Source organism: Eubalaena glacialis, chromosome 6 (genome assembly GCF_028564815.1).
Source record: "Eubalaena glacialis isolate mEubGla1 chromosome 6, mEubGla1.1.hap2.+ XY, whole genome shotgun sequence".
Classification (NCBI taxonomy): domain Eukaryota; kingdom Metazoa; phylum Chordata; class Mammalia; order Artiodactyla; family Balaenidae; genus Eubalaena; species Eubalaena glacialis.
The window spans coordinates 68,682,990-68,701,153 of NC_083721.1; the positions used below are offsets into that span (position 1 = coordinate 68,682,990).

Genomic DNA, 18,164 nt, shown 5'->3' on the forward strand with positions numbered 1-18,164 from the left:
CCACAGTTTGCTGCCCTCAGAAACCTAAAATCCTTTTCTTTTCACCTGTCACTTCTCTATAAATTATTCTTTGTTAACGTCTATATAGGCCCAAATTCTTTTTTTTTTTTTTTTTTTTTAAGGTAAGAAGTGGATTTATTTAGAGAAATACATGTTCCATAGACAAAATGTGGTCTGTCTCAAAAGGTGAGAACGGCCCTGGGAGAAACACACTCCACAGAGTGTGGGCCATCTCAGAAGGCGAGAGCTATATAAGCCCAAATTCTAACCACCCCTTTAAGTTATGCATCATGTCAGGTTTCTTCCATGTGATGTGTGCTACACATGTTAAGAAACTGTTTTTCTCTTGTTAATCTGTTTTTGTTTTTGTCAGTATAATTTTCAGGGCCCCAACCACCGAACTTAAAATATATAGAGGTAAAAATTGTTTTCTTCCCCTACAAAGTAAAACAAATAAAATTAAAATATCTAAGTATCAGCACCATGATAGAGGAAGGTAAATTGTGAGCTTTCCTGCTTGTGAGGCAGCTGTAAGCTGCTTCAGTAAACCTTGCTGAGGAAAAGGGTACTTAACAGAAAACAAAGTTTCTGACCATGAAAAGTGATTAAATAAAGAAGAAACCCCCAAGAAAGTGCTTTAGCAAGGGTGTGACTATAAAAGAGTACCTCTTGTTGACCGAAGCTCTGATGAATCTAGGTCCATAACTGTGAGTGGTGGGCAGTCCCTCCCCCAAAAAAACACGGGAGAGGGAAATTACTCTGAGATAATAACCTGACCACAAAGAGACAGAAATAACCTTGGCAGAAAGCCCAGCTACAAAGGAAGTAAAAGAAATTTGCATAAACTGTTGCAACTAATAGAAGAGGAAAGGTGCTGAAGCCTGGAGCAAACTGGAGATTAAAAAACTAAAAACTCATTATAATGTGAGATTTAAATAATTTTGGCTTCATGGCTAATGTCTTACAATGGATATATTTATAACTGGTCTGGTGTTGTTACATAAAGCAATGGAATTTCTATTTTAAAATAGTGGAATCTTAATTAGATTCCACAGATACCCCTCTAAGTGGACAAAATCTTTAATCCTAGGATACTTTTAAGTAAAGATTTTAATATTACAAAGAAAAGTAAACTGGCAAATTTGGCAACTACTGTAAGACTAAACATTAAAGGTCTGAATCCATGGCATAGGGGCACCTTTAAATGTAAGACGATACACAGCTGAGAATGGTAGCAGGAAGAATCCATAAGGGATAACTACTCTGAGTTCACTACAAAGGTAAAGCTATACCAAGAACATCTCAGACTCTTGAATAGAAGAATATACACTGTGACTCTCAAAATATTCATCATTTCCCAAATTTATTTAACCAAAGAAATAACTTTTTTAATATTTGTAAAGAAATAGCTAGTAGGACAGACAAACTTTGAGCAATGCTGGAATGGATTATACTTGCCTCTCATGAGTACTATTTACTTAACAGATCTGCCTGCCTAACTAGATTTGTAAATCTTCAAGGGCAAAAAATGTGCCATATGCATTTTCCTCCCTACCACATTCTAAGTGCCCAGTAACATGCTACAAAAAACTTTCTATTATTTTAATCTTGTGAGGTACATAGACAATTATCCCCATCTTATAGATGGGAAATTTGAGGCTGAGAGAGGTGGGGCAACTTGTCCAAGATCATTCACCCATAAGTTGCTGAGGAGGGATACAAACTCAAGTCTGTTTAACTCTCCCAATACCTAGCACAGCCTCTGGCATATATTAGGCACTTGAAGCATGCTTAAAAAATTAATGTTTTTTTTGGCTATCAACAAAACTCATGCCCAATGATATTAATAACTTATCTTTTAAGTCTTCTCTGAAGGAAACTTTTATCAATGAAAAGCATGTCCACTAAGGGACACAGCCAGAGTGGCTTCAAGACCTTCCACTAACCCATCCAGATTCTTAGAGGCAATGGAAAGAAAACACACAGACACAAATGACTTAGCTCCTAAGGTCATTTATGATAAAGTAGAGCCATCTCGGAGGTGATTTCTCATGCAGCCTAACTTAAAGCTAAATTTTAGTTCACTATTTTAAAACACATTTGTAACTGAGAAACACAGCTGCAGTTATTAAAAGAATAGTTTCAGTTTTCTTAAAAAAAACATTGACTTCTGGAATATGCAAGTTACACTTTAGTGAACTAAAATTTAGCTTTAAATTAGGTTACATGCAATCACCTCTGAGATGGCTCTAATTTATCAACAATGACCTAAGAGCTAACTCATTTGTGTGTGGTGTGTGTGTGTTCTTTTTGTCACCTCTAAGAATCTGGATGGGTTAGTCATGTAAAAACTGGGCCATGTCTTCAGTATTTCATTTTTAGTCTACTTGAAATAGCAACAAATGACAAACTATGTCATATCTCAATGACCATATGTATCCATGCCATATTTACTGAGGAAAATCAGGTTAACATACTTAAACCTTTTTGTACTCATACACATTTTTACCATAATTACATATGAACAATTATGGCAATTTTTAGTTTTAAGGGTTTAATGAGATAATTGACCATTACTGGCTCCCTCTGTAGGCCTGGCCCACAAAAAAGTCTTATTAAGTGAACTGGATTGTGTATTTGTTACATCAGATTCCTGTCTTACATTATGTCCTTTGGTTTTGAAAGTACATCTGGTTAATGAAGTGCTGGTACTCAGAAATGTATGAAGCAAGAATGAAAGAAACAGATTAGAATATTGAAAAAGAAAAAAAAAAAAACCCCAAACTCTAAGTTTTCACTCAGCTATACTCTAGTAAGATATATCTAGCCCTCTCAGATCATAATTCCTCTCACCCCAATTTTTTACCTGAAACTCCTCTGCAAAGTAATCACAGCAGATGGAAGCTTCTTTAATCTCTTTCTAGTCTGGAAACCCTTCCAATAAGCTTGAATCAAGCAAGCTGCTTGATGCAGTTTCTGAAATTAAAGGCCAGAATTAATTTAGAGACATCTCTAGGAAAGTCTTTTTTAGAAGTTTACTTCTTAAAATATCCGGCCTGGGCAAGTATTAATCTCCATCTTTAATAAGCTGAGCAGGAGGCAACATCTGCATAGGCCCAGGACAGGGAAGGCCTAAGAATTTTAAACCTGATCTCCCAAAGGAAGCTCAGTTAGGCATTATCTAGAATATATTCAAGATACAGTCTAGTTAGCTTCAAATTCTCCCTGATTAATCTCACTTCCATTCCCATTACAAGGATTTCATAGTTTTGCTTATTTAATGCTTTAACATCTTTGCTTCACTTCCTATGCCTGGCTTCATTTATTCAAAGATTCAAGGGTATGAGGGACTCTTTGTATAGGTTAAAAAAAAAAAGGCTCTGGGGTTAAAAATTTAGACCATAAACAACTCCTTCTCCCATCAAACTATGGCTGCTCTGGATGTTAGGGGAAAATAAGTAAAGGAAGGGGGAGAGAGAGCAAAAAAAAGATTCAAGAGACTACCACTAGCCAATATTTTGAAACTAAAATATTTACTGAAATGTTAGTAAATATCATGCAAATTATTTTTATAATTTAATACCTGCTCTTCTACTTCCTGATAGACCTTAGGGCTTAAAAGACCAATGAGCTGTCTAAGTTCTTGACTAAACTCTGTCCCAGGCTCTTGTTTATTTAGTAGACTTCTGAGTCCTGAAATGCAATAACAAAGGCACAACTATTAATAATAAAATATGATTTTGTTATCTAATCAGAATTAATTTGAGGTTAAAAAGTCTAGTTTAGAAACAAATGAAAACAGTAACAAGATTAATCACATGATTTTTCTTTTCTCAAAAACTTCTAGATTGAGGTCTTTAGGATTTTCCACTGTCCTGGAGTTCTTATGTGCTCACTTGTGAGATCTGATGCAAAATCTGTCTAGTCAACCTCTTTAATTAAAAAAAAAAGGAAGAGTGGAATCACTGCGATAAGTCAAAGGGTAGAGACATATAGTTGTTTTTTTTTTTTTTGAACATAAATACCTTAAACAAAAACATTTAAAAAAAGATAATGAATACATACTGAGTAAATGCCTATCCTGTGGTAGCACTTAAGCAGGTTATTAGTTACTACTAATTAAAGGAAGTTATTATTACATAAAAATATACAGTAATGTATGTAATTTGGGGTAAATCAATAGGTTCCTGAGCATTTATTATAGGAGAAGTGCTATAATATTAAAATACTGCACTTTCATCCCAAATTAAAACTGAGTAGTAATATAAGTTACAAAGTAAGTACTATTTCCAGGGCATGGAGGAATGATGTATTATAATGTATGTATGCAATATACATAAGCAATGGAAAATGGCCTTGGAGTGTACAACTGGGGAAGCCACTAGATGGGTCTTTCCATGTCTTATACTTTCTTCAAGACTCAAGTTCTCAGCAGTATTAATAATTGTAAAATATCTTGAGGAAACTGAGTAAGTTCTACTGTTGAGAAAAGAAAGGGAGACAGCTTAAGATAAAATTCCTTTAGAATGAACTCTGTTGTACATTCACATTTCTATAGAAGAAATCTAATTACAGAAATAAAAAATGTGTATCTGGCACAATATCATCTAGACAGTTTTATTACTGGCACTTCTCTCCCTATTTCTATAATACATAAAATAATTACAATGTTCACAGTAATGACTCATGCAAGATAAGTCACTAAAGTGCCTTCCAAATCATCAAGAATGATTAAAGGCCATTGTAATAGTTTTGGTATTAAATGCATCACATTATATTCTAATTCTTGAAATTTTATATATAATATAACCCTGTATCAGTAAGTATATTTAATCAATTAGAAAACTACTTCTTGACCATACTGAATAAGAAAATATATTGTAATGAATTCATGGCTCTGGCTAGCAAAGAAATAAAACAAAGCTAACATATAACTTTGATTAACAGTTGAAAAAAAAAAAACTACCTGAGTAATTCTGGGTAAACACCTACATTTTTTCCATGCCTCTGTTTCCACTGCTATATAACGAGGATAAGAGTAAACATCTCACAGGATTGTTATGAAGATTAAATATTTTAATACACATAAAGTATGAAGAATAGTTATCTGACACATAGTAAATGCTCAATTAAATGAAAGATATTATATGGTAATGGTAAAACACTGAGTCCTTTCCTTCCCAAGTTTTCAGACTTTTTATTCACATATGTTTGATTTTGGAGGTGAGGGAAATTTTTTGTTTGTCTTTGAGGAAAGGCAGTATAGGAGTTGAAGAGTAATTATCAATTGATGTAAAGATCAAAAGGGCTGTCAATCTCTGAAGTACAGCTCTATTTTCTCAGTAAAGTTAGGTAAGATCACTGATCTTTTTGGTCATTATTTTACTACACTATATGGCATATTCAATACACAACCTTTTTGTCAGAGAGGGAGCAAATATTCATTGTAACCTTGTCAATAAGGTATCATATGCCATCTGTTGAGACACGAAGATGGCTGGATTACATAAAGGTTTTTTCCCTGAATTGTTATCTGCTGTGACAGAGTTTATCTGCACATTTCAATTATTGACTTTTTAAAAACACAGGTATTTTGTTTTCCATAAACCATCAATAAAAATGTTCTTTTTGAGACTTGCAAGAAAAGAAAGAATATATGTACTACCTTTGTAGCAGGCACTTAGTCTCAGTAAAATCAAAATTTCCTGATGGGATTCAGCCATCAACAGGAGGAGCCTTGTAGCAGTACTTCTTATGACTGGACTGGGAGTTGATAAAAGTTTGAAAACAACTTCATCTAAAATTGAATTCAGGGTTTTCCCTTCTATTCTGAGTAAATCACCACTAATAGAACAAAATAAAAAAATAAAAAATGTACCGTTACTAAACGACACATAAGTATCACAAAAAATTAAACATTAAAAGTGCAGCAACTTAATGCCTATGGCCTGATCCATGAAGATAACCAGTAGTTTAAGCAGATAGCTTAGTTCCAAGAATACATCACATTAAATCAATTAATTGAATTCTTACTGTAAGGCACCATGCTAGGTAAAGTAAGGAATACAAAGTTGCCAAAGAAACTTGCAATCAAATACTGGAGGAAAGATAAACGTGCAAAATAGTAAATAGATGGTTCAAAAGCTTCAAGGCAATAGTAAGAGGAAAATCACAGGACATTAAGTACATGGTTCACTGCTTAATGATGTACGAAGACAAACATGTTCTAGGAATTCAATTATCATGTACTTAATATAGAAGGAACTTTTTCTTTTAGTATTCCTTTATTACACTAACAACCTCATGTTGCATTACCGATGTCATGAAAAATTACCTGAAACATTGAAATAGTCAAAAGGGATTACTGGGTGTTCTTTTACTCACCCCACCAAGGAGTATGTGATTTTCTAGGGGTGTGTACCTTTGATTATCCATTTACTACTGATTAGGATATTTTGCAATTCTGTAAAAGTAGATGTTGGCTTGTAGAAAGCAAATAATGGCAATGATTATTATCTGAGAGCAATGCAAAGAGATTCTTACTCAACAACAATATAAATGACTTTTATCCAGTAGAAAAAGTAACCATAAAGGTTATGCCTGATATTCTCTACCATTCAGCTTCTGTGATAAAATGTTCTTCTGATCCTCTTCCATCCTCTACTTACAGATTTTTGACCATTCTTTCTCAGTCTTCTTTGTGGGCTCCCCTTCCCCAATATACCCCTTAAAGGTTACTCCCCAGGATTCCATTTTCAGCCCATTTCTTTTCTCACTCTATTCATATTTTCCACTGAGCTCATCTTCTCTCATGTTTTTAACTATTGTTTTTAGGCTAACTCATAAGTCCATAGTTCTAGTCCAGATCTCTTCCAGAAGTCACATTCACTTGTCAGTGGACATTTAAGTTGTCTTGTCTTTGGGTGTTACAGATAAAGCTGCTATAAACATTTGTGTACAAGTCTTTGCATGGACTCTTATTTCTCTGCCTGCTGTAAACATCTACCTATGTTGGACATAACCAATATTGAATTTGTTTTGGCTATACCACTGTCTATTATCCATTACAGAAAACTTGGTGTCATACCTGAAGGCATCCTTTATCTTACTGCGTATCAAAATGCTCAGGAAGACCTAAGGATTTTTTATTTTGACCAGCTTCATTAAAGTATAATTGATATACAACAAACTGCACACATTTAATGTACAATTTGGTAAGTTTTGACGTTTCCCCATCACAATCAAGATAATGAACATACCCATCACCCCCCAAAGCTTCCTTTTGTTTCACTGTAGTCCCTCCCTTCTTACCTTCCCTGGCACCTTATACCCAGGCAACCACTGATCTGCTTTCTGTCACTATAAATTAATTTACATTTTCTAGAATTTTATACATAGTTATGATTGTAGATCCTATCTGAACATCATCAGTTTGCAGAAATGATTACTTTGTATTACTAAAGGAAGAGGGGGGAAAAAAAAAGAGCAAAGCAGAGATTCTATGATGGCACAAGTTTGATTTTCTCATCCTTTTAAAGCCAAATCAAAGTATGACCATTTCTGCTAAACTTCCTGCCTTTGTATACTTTACAAATAAAGAAAATTTTAAGATGTAGGCAGTTTCAATAACCAGATGTGGTTCACTTGCTTGGAAACAATTTGATCCTTTCAGATCTTGCTTTTATTTTGTTTGGATGATCCAGAATGGTGCTCAGTCTAGTGCTATTATCCCCCACTACTAAGATGAAACCATCCTGAGTACTCTCAGTGCTCCATTTTTCATGTAGTTTTCCAGTTTGGCTGCTGAAATCAGTCAGTATTCTTGGCTCTGTGTTTCTGGTACTGCTCCTTTTAATCCTTTTGGATTACTGTTTTCCACGACATTGGATAGTTTCCTCAAACGCATGTGCTGATCAGTACTCTACTGAAAACTTGAAGGGGACTCTGCAGATCTCTGGGGTTCTCTCTTTGTGTAGCTCTCTCTTCTATGGTATCCTGTCTTATGAACTCTAGCCTACTTTTTACCCTCTGCATGTTGTTTCTTACCTGTGTGCACTTGCTTATATTGTTATCTCTGCCTAGAAATACTGTTTTCTCTTCTTCCTCCCTGGCTAATTTCTCATCCGTAAAGTTTCATCTCAGGTGTTAACCTTCTCCAGGAAGTATCCCCCCCTCAGTTTGGTTTAGGAGCTCCTCTAATACTTGTGTACCCTTAAACATTGTAACTTATTACCCTGTAATATAATTGTCCTTATGTGTTAGTCTCTTCTACTATACTGTAAGCTATTTGAAGACAAGGTTCATATCTTAATCAATTTTGTAAACCCAATGACAGACAAATACTTGGCACATATAGTAGATGCTTAACAAATCCATATTGAACTGAAAGAATCAATGATTTCAACAGTGTTTACTCTGCCTTTCTATTTTAACCTGGGGAAATTGCCTATTACTTCTTTTATGCCCTTCTATAGCACCTGGCAAATACTAAGCTTGCCGTTTACTAAATAAATATATGATTAAACATTTTTTATTGTGATCCCAATATTTTCCTTCAGATATCACAGTAATTTTTCTTCTCTAAGCCTGAGATTTGGGCTAAAATCTTCTTAAGCTCTGAGATAAGATACAAATTTGATAATAAATTTCCAGTCTTTTACAGTATTTTACAACCATTTTTTTCTGAAATACAATGGTAATAATAGAGCTTTTTAAATGCCATGTACAAGTCATATACAATCGATGATGTTAAGAAAATTGGAATAAAATTGGTAATGCTCTGATCACAAATAAAAAATTCTACATATTTTATAAGGCCAATTTACCTGCTGATCTGTAGTATGTTCTGTAGCATGGTCATGACCGTAGATCCTACCTGAACATTGTCAGTTTGTAGTAAGTGCAAGAAATGATCACTTCGCAGTACTAAAGGAAGAGAAAATAAGAAAGATTAAGATTCTATGATGATACAATTGGTATTTACTTGCCCTTTCAAAACCAAGCCAAAGCATAATCATTTCTGTTAAACTTCCTGCCTTTATATACTTTGCAATAAAGATTTTTTAGAATAGTTTCAATAACTATAATAGATAGCTATTCCATTTTTATGGACAGTTACAAATAAAGAAATACTAAGCTAAGATGGGACTTCCCTGGTGGCGCAGTGGTTAAGAATCTGCCTGCCAATGTAGGTGACATGGGTTCGATCACTGGTCCGAGAAGATCCCACATGCCACAGAGCAACTAAGCCCATGCGCCACAACTACTGAGCCTGCACTCTAGAGCCCACGAGCCACAACTACTGAGCCCGTGTGCCACAAATACTGAAGCCTACGCACCTAGAGCCTGTGCTCCACAACAAGAAAGCCACCGCAATGAGAAGCCCGCGCACTGCAACGAAGAGTAGCCCCTGCTCGCTGCAATTAGGGAAAGCACGAAGACCCAACGCAGCCAAAAATAAATTAAAAAAAAAAATAAAGAAATACTAAGCTAAGAATCTACTGTTATCTCCCCTTAAATTAAAAGTAAAATATAAAATCCTAAAACTGAATCTCCTTTTCTAGCAGTGATTTCAGTAAAGAAAACCAAGTTTTCTGTGAAAAAAAGAGAATGTGAAGAAATAGCAATGGTACAGATGACCGTAATCAGCGGCTCGTGTCCTTAAAAATTTAATTGTTATATAATGTATCATGTTTATCATGTTTGCTAATATCTTATCTTAAATAATAATAAAATCATTAACTACCCAGAAGAGTATTTGTTTTTATTGGTTTATAATTTTTAGGCTCTGAGCAGCCAGTTATGAAGACTTGGCACTGGATGCTTACGCAAGTCGCTTAACCTCTCAGAACACCTATTTCTGCCTCTGTAAAACTAAAAATAACAGCTCTTTCACAGACTACTGTAAAATGTTCTAGAACGGGGTAGGTTCCCAGTAAATGTCAGTTTATAGTCCTTTCTTCACTAACTGATCAGAATTTTTTTTAAAATAAATTTATTTATTTGTTTATTTATTTATATTTGGCCGTGTTGGGTCTTTGTTGCTGTGCGTGGGCTTTCTCTAGTTGCGGTGAGTGGGGGCTACTCTTCGTTGCGGTGTTTGGGCTTCTCATTGCGGCGGCTTCTCTTGTTGCAGAGCATGGGCTCTTGGTGCACAGGCTTCAGTAGTTGTGGCACACGGGCTGTAGAGCGCAGGCTCAGTAGTTGTGGCACACAGGCTTAGTTGCTCCATGGCACGTGGGATATTCCCGGACCAGGGCTCGAACCCGTGTCCCCTGCATTGGCAGGCGGATTCTTAACCACTGCACCACCAGGGAAGCCCCTCAGAATTTTAATTAAAGTGGGATCAGGTATGTTGGCAAGGCAGCTCTGTGAACACTACCCTAGCTTCTACAAAACAACTTTCCTCTTTTCCTCTTTCAGTTTCCTGAGAGAATGTATTTGATTTCTTTCACATACTAACTACTGTTCTTCATTTCTATTTATATAATCCAGTATTTCAATATCTCACCAGATACCATCCTTTTTTAATGTTTAACAACTTCAAAACACAATACCACTACTATTAAATATTTTTATGGCTTCTAATTTTCTATTCTTTAATAGCAAAAAAATTCTCCTCTGTAGCTGGGATAAGTGTATTTTTCCATTTTTGTCTACTTAAAGATGTTTCATTAACAACTCTTTAATTAACTTTGAATTCACTGAAATCATGTAGTATCTAGTGTGTATATACCTTTTTTCTATATTGGAAAAATTATGATAATTTATTAAAGTTATTCTACTTTATTTTTTATACTATTTGTCTTATATTATTATATAACTTATTTTTGAAGCCTCTATTATGTTTTTCAAGTGCAGTCAGATAACTATTTGGTCCCCCAAACTAAAACTGATACTTTTGCCCATTTCTTTAATTAAACTTTTTACAATTAAAGTTTCAAACATATGTAAGAGTAGAGAGAACAGTATAATGACCCTGCATGTACCAGTCTCTCAACTTTAACAGTGATCAACTCACCAACAATCTTGTTTCACCTATCCCATCTACTTCCTGCCTCCCATTTTATTTGAAAGCAAATCTAAGACATCAAATCATTTTATCCACAAGTATTTCAATACATATTCTCAAAACATATGAATTATTAAAAAATAAAACATAGCCATTATCTAACCTAAATAATCATGATTCCCTGATTTTATCAAATATCCAGTCAGTCCTCCCATTTCCATTTTTTGTGTGAATTTTTAAAAGTTTATTTGAATCAAGATCCAAATAAGAGTCACACATTGGAACTGGTTATCTTTCAAATTTCTTTTAACCTACGGGTTTCTACTTTACCTTTTTTCTGCCTTGCAATTTATTTGTTGATGAAACTATGTCAATTGTCCTATGAGTTTCCCACAGTCTAGCTTTGCTAACTGCATTCCTGGGGTATAATTTAACGTTTCTCTGACCTTCTACAAATTGGTAGTTGGAGCTCCAGGATCAAAATGATTCATGTTTGAATTTTTGGCATATCCATGTCATATGTGAGGTTATGATGAGGCACTTATTACCTGGTTGTCTCTCCTTCTGAGGTGTTGACACTGATGGATAATTCACTAAAGGTTGCAAAATGGCACTATTCTATCATACATTTTTCACTTATTAGTTGGGATATGTTTATAAAGAAAAGTTTCTCCTCATCAACATGTAAGAAAAGGCAGTATAAATGCTAGACTCTTCATTTACCAGTTTTCAAAATGAACTGGTCCCCTAGCAGACTCTAATGGTAACTTTTATTAATAGTGGTATGGGAATATATAAAAAAAGATTAGCAAAATGTTGATAGTTGTTGAAGTTCAGTGATGAGTACATAGGGGTTCATTATACTATTCTACTTTCCATAATAAAAGGTTAAAGTTAATAATCTCACTATATTTGACAAGTTTTAATCCACTGTAGTTATTACCCTTATTACTGTTCAAATTTCCCATTTTTAGCTAGTAGAAGCCTCCTTATGTTGGCTCCTGAGTCCTTTTCACAGAATCCTAATAGACTTTGATTGCTTCCTTCCTATCTAGTATTCAAGATACTTCTGGCTTACCTTGCATATTTTCTACCTCATACCTATATATAGTCAGCCATTTCTCCAAGGAGGTGGTTCTTTTGAGAGAAAAGGTTACTGGACATCCTAATTTTGTATGCAATTGTTTAACTTAGTTTTTTTTTTTTTTTTTTAATAAATTTATTTATTTATTTATTTATTTTTGGCTGTGTTGGGTCTTCGTTTCTGTGCGAGGGCTTTCTCTAGTTGCGGCGAGCGGGGGCCACTCTTCATTGCAGTGCGCGGGCCTCTCACTATCGTGGCCTCTCTTGTTGCAGAGCACAGGCTCCAGACGCGCAGGCTCAGTAGTTGTGGCACACGGGCTTAGTTGCTCCGCGGCATGTGGGATCTTCCCAGACCAGGGCTCGAACCCGTGTCCCCTGCATTGGCAGGCAGATTCTCAACCACTGCGCCACCAGGGAAGCCCCTAACTTAGTTTTAATACCTACTTTATTGGTGTTTTAAATCTACAGATTGATCTGAGGAGTATTGTCACTTTTGTTATAATTTTTTTTTTAATTTGAAAATGGTGTTAATTTATTAATAATAACTATGAATCCGAAGAGTTGAAACCACCTTAAAAACACCTCCACATACCAGAAAATGACCCAGTTCACAACAATATATATACACATACACATATATAAATTTCTCTGACCTAGTTACAAATTCTATTGCACAGAGTATTCCTCTAGTACATACGTCTTTACTACTCTCTGCCTAATGGAAACATCCTGTTTTGGATAAGAGCCCTGATGCCTGGCAAAGCACCTTACTGCGTGTATCTACTGCCAGCAGATCAAGGAGGCCAGCAAGGAGAAAACACGAATGGCCCTAGAAAAAGGCATAATACATATTTAATCTCCTAATTCCGACCTTATATCAACATACTATAGCAGTTGTATTCCATGTAAGTTAAATACTACAAGAGTTATGTTTATGAGTCTGAAGTTTAGCTCTACGCTGGGCCTAGAATTTGGCCTCAAAACCACAATAATGTGACCCTGAAAGAAAAATATGGCTAATTCTTTAAGTAACACAGAATTTCCAATTTTCTAATTTTTATTGGGTTACAATCGAGAATGTTAATTTAACAACGTGATAGAGGTTGGCAGTAATATATATTAGTACAAATGTGTCTATGTTTTATATAAATTTGCAGTTAATCAACTACACTAATAATAAATATAAGAGTTATCTTTTTATTTGGGTCTCTTTCACATTCATGTTTCTTTCACAGGTTAGAAAAACAAACCTTCCTGCAGGAATTGACAAAGCAAAGGAAAGGAGAAGCTCTTACTGGCTGGGATCCACTTCTGGCACTTGTCGCAGAAGTAGGACAGCTGCTCCTCCCTCCACGACACGTCCCCTTCATCACTGTTTAGGGAGTCCCCGCTCTGGTCGTGAGACAAGTCCACGGACGCCTGGTCCTCTAACTCGACGATCAGCAGAGTCTCCCCCTCCACCTCTCCCTCCTCCAGCCCCTCCGAGGTGGACGTTCTTGTGGCTTCATCGTCGTGCTGACTGATCAAACGGCTTAGATGGATGTTACTCTCCATCCCTCCCGGCTTGCAGGTTCAGTGCTCTCGGGAACAATCTCAGTCTATGGACACTAAGCTTGAAGGGGCTCCTTGCTGACCACACAAACAAACTCTCAGAAGAGCGTCTGCCTGGCTCTACTCAGACACAAGGGGCACTTAAAGCAATTATTTAGAATATACGATCCATCGTCCTTTTTCTGATCAAGTTTAAAAGGACAGTGACCACAAAAAGGCTGAAGATCTCACTAAGCTGTTCTCCATCAACACTCACTCACACACACTTAACGCTGTCTGTTCCATCAATATCTCACACGCATTTCAAGTCACGTTTTTTGAGATCCTTTTGCCAACACCATCTTCTCTCTTTCTGCTTCAAGTTGCTCAGTCAGAAGAAGCTGTTCTGCCAAAAGACGAATATTTTCTTTTTTCCGATTTTGCCTCTCAATGTCTCTGATCACTCCGTCACGAAGCCTCTGCTGGTCCTGCTGCTGCTTCATATGCATGCCCGCCATGGTGGCCGCCGTCAGCACCACCGAGAGGCCCAGCACCACCTTCGAGCTCCCCGACATCCCCGCGCCGGCCACCGCGGCCTCCGCTCCCAGTGCCCCAGGCCTGGGGCCGCCGCCGAGCGCGCGCCGTTGCCGGGGCGGGCCAGGCTCGACCCCTCGAGTGTAGAGCCCCAGCTGCCGCCAGGCGCGAGCAGTCGCTTGTTATAACTTTTGAAAAGGAATATGGCATATTTAAAAATTTTTCAAGTATTCTCTCTCTCACTGTCTCTCTTTAACTAGGTCTTTAATATCTCACTATAGTGTGGCTAAGTACTTTATATTTTTGGTAAAATAGTTCTTTAAGTTGGGAAGTTTATAATAATATTTGTTCTATAATGGGAAATGGATAATGCTTTTTTTTAAAAGAAGTATTCAAGCATGTTACTTAGCTCTATGTGGATATAACTACCCAAAGTATTAGTTATACTAATCGAAAGTAGTTGCCTTTAGAAAATGGGAACTGGAGTGAGGTGTGAGGGCCAGGGATTGTGTGTATTTTTTAAACAATTCTTACGGAACTATCTGACTTTTTAAATTATGCACATGCATAATTCTGAGAGTAAAAAATAAAATATTAATATTCAGTTCAATTTTTACATTCTAAAAAATATCAATGTTCTTATATTATTCCTATATAATTACATTTTTCTTAGATTAAATCTTTCAAAGTAAGAATGTTGTCATCATTATTAGTTTACTTTCTCAGTCTTAAGGAAACATAATATAAAACTAACATGTATTTGTATTGCTCAATGTAAGTACAGAAATCCTATATAGTAACTTTCAAGTTTAGTAAAATATCACTAGATAAAAGCTTACTCTTACATCAATAGTTAGGCTGTGAGTTAAATTGTATCTATACTCTGTACATAGGGATTTCTATCACACTAAGTCTAAAATATAACTGTAATCTTTGGGGGAAAAAAAAAAAGATTTTCCCTAGACTAAACTGTTAAGATCATTAATCCTTATCTTAGATTTGCTAAATAGAAAAAGCTAAGGAGAAAGTTATATTTTTAGCAATTTTCCGCTTAATGTAATATCTACATTGTTAATGTTGTCTATTTAAAGCTGGAACATCCAAATGTGCTTTTATTTTTTGTGTGTGGGGTTATTTCAGTGTGGTTTCATTTAACTGTGGTTATCGGTAGTTAATGAGGTATTTATTTTTAGAAAAAAAAAATCAAACTGTTAGTGGGTGACTCTACAATGACTATCAATTAAAAAATCTTTTTTCTTACCATTCTGGATGAGTTGAACATGTCCTCCCAATAGCCAGAAGAGAGAATCAGTCACAATTTCAAAAAAGTGTAGTAATGCATCTTTTTCTTCACCCTTAACACACACACAAAAAACCAATTGACTTTTCTGTAATTGTTTTAATTAATAAAAAAATAGACTTCTCTTTGAGGAGTCACAGGACCTGGTTTCTGGATCTATCTCAGCTATTTATGAGGTACATGATCTTGTAGCTTTTAGTTTCTTAATTTATAAAACTGTGGTAACAGGCTAGTAATACCTACTCTACTTAACAGAAATGGTTGCTATCCAGAGGTCAAATGGGACAATATACGTAGTATAAGAACTACAAGTTGATACACTAGGATTTTTCAATACCAGCTATACATAAGAATCATCTATGGAGTTTTAAAAAATATCCCTATGCACAGGCTTTAGTCCAAACATACTGAAATCTGAATCTCCAAAGTTAAAAGTCTGGACATCTGACTTTTTACAAAGTTAGGTGTGTGATTTGGTTATGTAGCCAGGGTTGAAAATCACTGCAATATGCAAATGTAGATGTCAGCATAAAAAGCATTATTATTAGTGCATTTCAGTTGCAGCTTCTACTCTATGACTCCATGAAGGCAGAGACCATGTTATTTAGCTCTCCACTATACACCCAGTGTCTAAAACAGTTCTGACACACAGTGAATGTTCAATCAATATTTATCCAATAAATCAATGACAATTTTTTCTGCTTCTTTCCTTCTGGAAAGTAGGGTGAGAAATTATTCTACATTAGAGTATGTGTCACAATGGGAAATAAGAAACAGATTACATTCACAATTCTGTCTTACTGGCCACATAATTTTAGTGGAAAGTTGTATAAAGGCCATTCATCTTATCCATGTCCTGAATGTACTGTGGCATACAAGTAATGACAACAGCAAAAACATGGTTGCTATGGTTACTCTTCATAATAATGAAAGTATTTTCTTCCTATTATTCTACCTCAGGGTTAGATAGGTGCTTAAATAGACGTGTACTAACAAATATACCAACAGTCAAAAAAGAAAGAAGTGTAACATTAGATCAAGAATCCCTTTAGTCCAATAAACTGCCTTAGTCAGTTTCACTGAAATAAAGGGCACGGTAATCTTCATTGCTGCCAACCTCGAAGTATAGTGCTGGGCTCCTATACTTACTGCTTTCCTTTAAAAACCCATTAGATAATGTCACCCACAAATTCATGGCCTCTGAGACTGGTTAACATAATTTACCCTTAAGTCACTACAAAATTCTGGCAGTTATTTTTCTATTCTTACATATAAAATACATATATTGGGTTGGCCAAAAAGTTCGTTTGGGTTTTTCTGTAACATGTTATGAAAAACCCAAACGAACTTTCTGGCCAACCTAATATATATGTGTGTGTGTGTGTGTGTGTGTGTATACATATATATATATATGCATGTATATATGTATATGTGTATGCATATTTTAACGAGTTTGCAGTTTAGGCCATAATACCCTGTGTATGTCCCACCATGTGCTCTACTACCTACCTGCTAGCTAATTTAAAAATATATATATAATTGGGAAACAACTAATAGATAAATTCAGTTTTCTTTTTCTTTTTTTATCACTAGAAGCAGAATTTTAATTAATTTTAAACCAAAGTCCAAATTGTTCCATTTTAGTCTGTGCTGATAATTAACTTTTTCTGTGCTTCCCATTGCCATGATAACCCATCAACAAACAAGTGCGGGGACCTTCAAGACGGTGGAGGAGTAAGACGTGGAGATCACCTTCCTCCCCACAAATACATCAAAAATACACACATCTACATGTGGAACAATGACTACAGAACACCTACTGAATGCTGGCAGAAGACCTCAGACTTCCCAAAAGGCAAGAAAATCCCCACGTACCTGGGTAGGGCAAAATAAAAAAGAAAAACCACAGACAAAAGAATAGGGACGGGACCTGCACCTCTGGGAGGGAGCTCTGAAGGAGGAAAAGTTTCCACACACTAGGAAGCCCCTTCACTGTCGGGGACAGGGGGTGACCAGGGGGGGAAGCTTCGGAGCCACGGAGGAGAGTGCAGCAACAGGGGTGCAGAGGGCAAAGCGGAGAGATTCCCGCACAGAGGATCGGTGCCGACCAGCACGCACCAGCCTGAGAGGCTTGTCTGCTCACCCACCGAGGCAGGTGGGGGCTGCGAGCTAAGGCTCAGGCTTTGGAGGTCAGATGCCAGGGAGAGGACTGGGGTTGACTGCGTGAAGTCTGCCTGAAGAGGGCTAGTGCACCACAGCTAGCCGGGAGGGAGTCCAGGAAAGAATCTGAACCTGCCTAAGAGGCAAGAGACCATTCTTTCGGGGTGCGCAAGGAGAGCGGATTCCTGCTCCGTGTGCCCAGAGACAGCAGAGCACTGCCTAAGCGAGCTCCAGAGATGGGCATGAGCCACGACTGTCAGCTTGGACCCCAGAGATGGGCATGGACCGCTAACGCTGCCGTTGCTGCCACCAAGAATCCTATGTGCAAGCTCAGGTCACTACCCACACCCTCCCTGGGAGGCTGTGTAGCATGCCACTGCCAGGGTCCCATGATCCAGGAACAACTTCCCTGGGAGAACACAAGGCACACCTCAGGCTGTTGCAATGTCACACTGGCCTCTCCCTCCACAGGCTTGCCCCGCATGCCAATTATGACTACTGTACCCCTCCCTCTCCCTGGCCTGAGTGAGCAAGAAAGCCCTAATC

At 36.7% G+C, this 18,164-nt stretch overlaps 2 protein-coding genes across 5 annotated transcripts in view; both read right to left on the reverse strand.

Moving 5' to 3' along the window:
• IQCB1 (IQ motif containing B1) overlaps nt 1–18,164 on the reverse strand; it is a 61,972-nt gene that overhangs the window by 12,933 nt on the left and 30,875 nt on the right. For 2 of the 4 annotated variants that reach the window (XM_061194223.1, XM_061194224.1), the window contains exons 6-10: nt 15,420–15,513; nt 8,826–8,925; nt 5,666–5,844; nt 3,584–3,693; nt 2,867–2,976 (exon numbers count right to left, since the gene is read on the reverse strand). In XM_061194223.1, the coding sequence (XP_061050206.1) occupies nt 2,867–2,976; nt 3,584–3,693; nt 5,666–5,844; nt 8,826–8,925; nt 15,420–15,513 (593 nt within the window). Of the gene's footprint in view, nt 1–2,866; nt 2,977–3,583; nt 3,694–5,665; nt 5,845–8,825; nt 8,926–13,389; nt 13,659–15,419; nt 15,514–18,164 lie in introns of those variants that run through there. The other 2 variants (XM_061194226.1, XM_061194227.1) reach the window with 2 other exon arrangements.
• On the reverse strand, nt 13,929–14,214 carry LOC133093945 (protein PET117 homolog, mitochondrial-like). The gene has a single exon (XM_061194228.1). The coding sequence runs from the start codon at nt 14,197–14,199 to the stop codon at nt 13,954–13,956; it is 246 nt and encodes an 81-aa protein (XP_061050211.1). The 5' UTR covers nt 14,200–14,214; the 3' UTR covers nt 13,929–13,953.